The sequence below is a fragment of the Nelumbo lutea genome, chromosome 3, assembly GCF_056320005.1.
Source record: "Nelumbo lutea isolate HS-2025 chromosome 3, American lotus-T2T, whole genome shotgun sequence".
Taxonomy (NCBI): domain Eukaryota; kingdom Viridiplantae; phylum Streptophyta; class Magnoliopsida; order Proteales; family Nelumbonaceae; genus Nelumbo; species Nelumbo lutea.
The window spans coordinates 105619252-105626216 of NC_142686.1; the positions used below are offsets into that span (position 1 = coordinate 105619252).

General features: G+C 37.6%; 1 protein-coding gene across 1 annotated transcript; it reads left to right on the top strand.

The window, feature by feature from the left end:
* The first annotated feature begins 3589 nt into the window (after positions 1–3589).
* Positions 3590–5364, top strand: LOC148867370 (CASP-like protein 1D1). The gene is made up of 3 exons (XM_088979926.1): positions 3590–4179; positions 4694–4820; positions 4951–5364. Exons 1-3 carry the CDS (start codon positions 3926–3928, stop codon positions 5167–5169), a joined length of 600 nt encoding a protein of 199 aa, XP_088836052.1. The 5' UTR covers positions 3590–3925; the 3' UTR covers positions 5170–5364.
* The last annotated feature ends 1601 nt before the right edge of the window (positions 5365–6965 follow it).

A 6965-nucleotide genomic window follows, 5' to 3' on the forward strand; every position in this document is an offset into this window, starting at 1 on the left:
TGGTCAAACCATCCAGATCAATGGCAGTTCGAAAACATTGGGCCCGAAATTTTAGCATTATTCCAAGTAATGGACCATTGGGAGCTTCTCGTAATCAATCAGTTAAAAGTTTCAGCATCTTGTTCATGGGGCTACACAATAACAAGAATAATGGGTAACCCATCTCCCAAATCCCAAACCCACAACCCCGGTGAAGGCAGGTCTTCCCTACAACCAGTCAAACACGTTACTAACTGAATTAGTTGGCACCTTCCCATCAATTTATATTTTGATGGAATATGCATCTACCCAAATGTGATCTAATATGATCCAATCTAAATCAATAATGTTTAGCCATTTGCATTTATAAGCACAAAATTAATACATATCTATTAATAAAGTTGTTTTGAATGATGTATGTTTACTTAAAAAGTCACAGCTCCCACGTCTCATAGAAATTAATTTCAAGTTCATTTTTAGTTAATTTTATTAATAGCATACAATATTTTAATTATTTTTAATTTAGATTATGTTTGGTTGTGCTTAAAAACAAGTGCTTATTTGGGATGGACCACACCATTAAGTACTTATTAGTGTTTTGGAAATAAGCCTGAAAAAAGTGCTTATTTTTTAAACCCAAATTTTCAGTTTTCTTTAAGTGCTCATACAATAGTACTTATTCACTTTTCTCTCCCATAATTGTCCCCAGTGAATTTTTAGAATACCAATTATAACCTTTTTACGAAAGCACTTTTATAAAACTACTTTTATGAAAATACTTTTATAAAAGTACTTTTACAAAAGTATTTTTATGGAAGCACTTGTACAAAAGTACTTTTATAAAAGCAATTCTTTAAAATTACTTTTATCAAAGCACTTTTATAAAGTATTTTTACGAAAGCACTTTTATAAAAGTACTTTTATGGAAGTACTTTTATAAAAGCACTTTTATAAAAGTACTTTTGTAAAAGCACTTATATCAAAGTACTTTTGTTCATTCACTTTGGATTGGATATTTTAAAAATTTGAAAGAAAATGAAGGACAAAAGAGTCACAATTACTTATTTAAGTGCTTATTGAAAAAAAAATACCACCAAACACTCAATATAAAATAAGTGCTTATTTTTTAAATAAACACTTAATAAAATTGGGTGTCAAATGCAAATAAGTGCTTATCTTTTAATATAAACACTCTCAAATATGACCTTAATTTATTAATGGCATTGAATAACCGAATCTTAAGCCCTATTTAAATCAAAATGGATAGGAACATACGCCATTATTTAGTACTTAAATGTTAACTTGCCCAAAAACAGGGCCTTTATTCTGGCTATGAACAGGCGTTTTGGGGGGGCTTAAATTTGGTCCAATTCCGTCTCCAAATCAACTTTCCACATATAAGATATTGCCTGATTTTTACCCCAAATAAAAAAAAGAAAAGAAAAGAAAAGATATTGCCTGATTGGTTGACCTTTTTGGCCAAATAAAATTTTGAAAAATAAAACTGACCCCCCCTGATACAATTTTGAAAAATAAAACATTGGGCCCGCTTGGTTCTTGGGAATAGGGGCATAGAATCGGAATCGGAATGGGTCACTCCAATTCTAAATGTTTGGTCGGGCGGAATAAGAATCTCATTCCCATTTCTGGTGGAATGGCCATTGCCTCCCCCTCCCTTGGAAATGAAATCATATTCCAGCTTATTCCAAATCCAAACGTTTGGTTAGGTAGAATAAGAATCCCATTCCCATACCTATTGTAATGGCAAATCACATTCCAGCTTACTCCAAATCCAAATGCTTGGTTGGGCAGAATAAGAATCCCACTCCAATTCCTATTGGAATGGTCATTCCCTCCTCCTTCCTCGGGAATGAAATCACATTGCAGCTTGTTCCAATTCCTGTTTGAACAAACCAAATTATGGGAAAGATCACTCTGATTCTGATTGTGACTATGAACCAAATCAACCCTTACATTAACAAAATAATAAAGTAGCGAAACATCTGATAAGCCTTTTGTGCATATCGGATGCATCGATACTTTAAACCATGGTCTTAAGGGATGAGGAAAGCAGCAAGTGGCCAGACCCTATTGCACTACATACTTCCCAAAAAGGGATCAGACCATCATAGTTCTTGCAGATGAAAGAGTACAACAAATATGAAATATGTAAAGTTCAAATGCATACAAAATGCATGGTTTTGCAATCTACATATATATTTGTATTTCTACTCCTTCGAAACCGAGCCAAAAGGGAGGGAAGTGGGAGGCTGTGCTTTCCCATCGAGGCTTCATCCTCCCCTTGTGCTCTAATGTTTTAGGCTATTTATATCCTATTTGGCTCACTGCTTGGTCACCCGGCTTATTCATCAGACAGGGCTGACTTGGTTCAAATCAGCCCCCCACAACACATCTCCGTCGTGTATTGAGAACATCTCCCAATAATGACATAATCATTTTGGTATATTATCGGTAGATGTTCCCAATACACGGGTGTGCAGTGAGACGTTGTGGGGGGCTGATTTGATCTCATATTTTGAAGTCTATACTCTTACACAGTTACACTTGTAACATACTTGGGTCAGTGAATGACAGATAAGGGTGCCAATGGATCGGTTTTGAATTGGACCCATCCAGTTCAAAATCAATTTGGACGAATTGGATGGACCAACAAGACATATTGGGTTGGACCAATTCAGTCCAAAAGTTTATTATATTAGATTGGACCTGGTCCGTCCGTAATAAATTTATATTAGATTGGGTTGGATTAAACCAAATCTGGTCCATTGATATAAGATAAGAATATATGTGTCAATGGACCAGGTTTGGGTTGAAACCAATCTAAATCAAAATAAATTTGAACAGATTGGACGGTCCAGACATTGAATTGGACCATCCAAATTGGTTCAAAACATTCATTGGATTGGACCTGGTCCATGGACTCACATTGAGCTGGATCGAATTGGACCAAATCCAGTCCAATTGAACCTTGTCCTTGGGACATCCATTGTATGTCTCTGTCTCCAGTCTGTAGTCTGTACTGTGTAGATAAACTCCCACATCTTATGGAGAAATCCTTTTTGCTTCTCCAAGAATATTTTTATAGGATTCTTTTTTGTTCCAATAATCCAACTTTTGCTTTCTTTAACATGCACGTCCCTACTTGCTTTTCTTTTTTTAATTGATGAAACCACTTGTCCATGGATTCTCTGATTTTTGAATGCTTTTGAGCATGGATTCAGAGGGGAGATAGCTTGGTCAATAACAGATTAGCTACCTAACTTCTCCTATCTACAAACCTATCCCAGCCATTCTATTCTCTACTCATGGTTTATGATTATGAACAGAGAGACAGAGGTGGGAATGTGGGATTCATGAATCAAGATTTTTTAAACTGGATCGGACATAGAACCATTGTAGCTAGGGACTGGTTTTGGGGTCGAATAATGATCTGACCATCTAATTCAAAGCCTGTTTTGACTTTAAAATTAAAAAAATAAATAAAAAAAACGGTTTTAGGGTGAAACGAAACCGGCTCCCGGGTTTTCCGGTCCGGTTTTCAAAACCATGCCATGAATCATAAATGGAAGGAATACCCACCATTAGAGATAAGACAAATAAAGTCGATCGGCAAGGTCTTTTCGTGGGTCCCATTTCTGTCATGAAGGGAGATGAATCCAGGGAATCGCAGCCTGGCGTTGCCTCTGCAAATTTGGTTTATTTAAGAAAGAAGAAAAATGGATGATCCAAGAAACCCTTTTTCATACTGTACGTACATGTGAAACCCAAAGAGTTGTAAGAGGCGTATCGAACCGTCCAAGAAACGCAACACTCAGCAGTCAGCTCAAGCCTTCTACATAAGAAATCTCCATTTCTTATCATCTCTAGTCTGCAGATATCCAACATTAATTCATCTTCGGCTTCAAGCTTAACGTCGTACGAACCCATGGAAACAACTACCGAGAAGCAGGCGACCTTGTCGTCTGAATCTCAAGCATCCAAAGAGATGGCGTCGTCCTCACCCGCCACTAAATATTTGTCGCTGGACTTGTCGCTTAGAGTCCTATTGTTCGCGTCGACGCTCGTGGCCGTGGTGGTCATGGTCACCAGCAAGCAGACCGAGCTCGTGCCCGTCCGGTTACTGCCGATGCCCGCCTTTGGCTACAAAGCAGCCAAGTTCAATCACTCTCCGGCAATCATGTAAGTTGATCTTAACTGAATTGCTTGAACTACTACATGTCTGGACTGGTAGATAGGTAGACTGGTAGAGCTGATGATCTTTTTGCGCCACGTACTTAGCTAGCTGATCTTTTGGGGTTGGCCCCAAGACTGATATGATCCTCTATCAGCTTCATCACTCTCAGTCCCGGGCCGGTGATTTTTCGGTGCTTGGTAGTATATGCACCGGCCGGCCACCGGGAGAAGAACACAAAATGACCCAGCTTTTAATTTTGAGCTTATCCATTAAGAGTCAACAAAGTTTGCATCAATTTGTCAGAGTGGGACCAGAATCGATATCAAAAGTGGAGCCCATGACTGATCATGGGTTTGGCGCTTTGGCTAGAGTCTAGAGTTTCATTCTGGACCCGGCTTGCCAGGTGGAAATTCTGATTGACATGTAGCCTCACTCATTCATTCTGGTTCTGGCTGATCACTTGAGTCGTCTGTTGCTATTTTCTATGTAATTTTGATCAACGCTATATACCTTGTGTAGATACTTTGTGGCTGCACTTTCAGTGGCTTGTTTATACAGTATTATCACCACGCTCACATCCTTGGGAGCCATCTGGAAGCCATGCCCCTCGAAGAAGTTCTTCCTTCTCCTGGTTTTCATGGATCTGGTAATTAATTAATTAATTAGCTGCTAACAGATATATAATCTTCTTGGTTCCCTCTCTTTAACATTAATGTTGCTGGGTACAAAAAGGAGATATACTTACTCAGAGCTTATCTCTGTATCTGGTGCTGCAGATAATGCTGGGGTTGGTGGCCTCAGCCACTGGCACGGCGGGTGGTGTGGCTTACATCGGGCTGAAGGGCAATTCTCACGTAGGATGGACTAAGATCTGCTCTGTCTACGACAAGTTTTGCCACCACGTCGCTAGCTCAATTGCAATCTCCTTGTTTGCTTCTATTCTCCTTGTCTCGCTGGTTATGGTCTCCACATACGCGCTCTACCGCCGCTGCTAATCGGAGTCCAGAGCTAATCAATGAAGCTTAATTTGGTTGTGGGTCTGTCTGCATTAAGAAGTGTGTGTGTGTGTTGGTGTTGATCAAGTGCTGATCGAATCCATGTCTGTATCATATCATAGAACCAAACTAGCTCTTCATCATCATACTGTTGTTATTTATAATTAGCCAACAATGTACAACTGCTTTAACTTACTGCTTGTCTTTATTAAGCTACATTTAGTTTACTGCTGTAAGTCCATTTGTTGAGACCCAGAAACTCGTTTCGACATTTTGACAAACAACCAGAGATCACACCAGTGACAGTGGCCGGGATTGATTTTGCAGAAAATAGAACACAACTGACAATCCCAATGAAAAAACCAGTCAACTTCTTCCATCTCTTCTTTCGCTTGGCTTTTTCCGACTCTTAAGAGAGACTCAATGGCCTCATGTTCTGGGGATTCCCATAAATCTGGTTATGATCAATAATTAGTAAAAATAGAGCACATTTCACGCACTTAACCAACCGTGCTTATTATATGGCTTATTTCTTGTTAAATAATCAAGTAATTATGCTGTTTTCTAAAGTTTCCCACATTCTGCTCTCTATTCTACGCTCCGTTAGACACCTTTTTTTTTAATTAAAAATCCATTTTTTAAGCGTAGAAGAATCATTCTCTCTCTCTCTCCTCTTTGCTCTTTCGAGAGAACCTTGACCCATGTTGCCAAACTCAACAACCAATTACGATGTGTATGGTGTAAGAGCAATTCATAACATGGGCTATGTTTGTTAACATTGAAGAAAGGTTTTGTACGGAATTTATGGCTTCCATTTATTTAAAAAACGTTTTTACTTGATTTATGTAAATAAATACCTTGGTGTTGGGGAAAAACATTAAAATGAATCTTCTCAGCCCAACAGAGATAATAACGTTTATTGGATAAACAGGTTTACCAAATAACATTTTGGTTCAAACGCTTACCTGGCAATGAGCTAGCACCGTTTACCAAAACACAAAAGCCATACCAAACACCATCTTAATAAATGTTTTTCAAAAGAAAAAAACTGTGTCAGCGTTGCCAATTCATTGCCAATAGATGTTTACTCTAAAGTGCTATTCAATAATAAAACATTTGTCTTGATTTGTGTTATTATGTGAAAGCCAACCACTGGGAGAAGTTTCATTTTAGATGATGTTTGGTATAACTTCCATTTATTAAAAAAAAAAACGTTTGTACTTGATTTATCATCAAAATCTGCCATTAGGTACTACATAAGCAAAACAGTAGACAAACACCTTAGTGTTGGGGGAAATGTTAAAATGAAGCTCCCCCCAATGGTTGGCTTATACATAAAAGGAGATAAAACATTTATTTGATAAACATGCTTAACAAATAGCATTTTTGGGACAAACACATGGCAATGAAATGACATCGTTCTCCAAATAAACGGAAACCATACCAAACAACATCTTAATGTTTCTCTCAACACCAAAGCGTTTATTTACTATTTAGCTTATGTGGCGTCTAATGGTGTCTAATTGTCAAAAATCACCAATAAACTTAAACATTTATCAATTATTTTTTCAAAATGATAAAAATACAAAAAGTTTATTTCATAAACGGCAACAGAACCAAACATCCCCTAAAATAAAGCAGCATACCAGATCATCAACAACAAGCTAATACTAGATGGGGACTTAAGGTTGAACTTGGCTTACTAGCACTTTTATATTCTGAAAAGTTATTTATCTTTTCTCTTTTTTTTTTTAATTTTAGGGAAATTGACTAAAATTCACCAAGTCGGTAAGTTT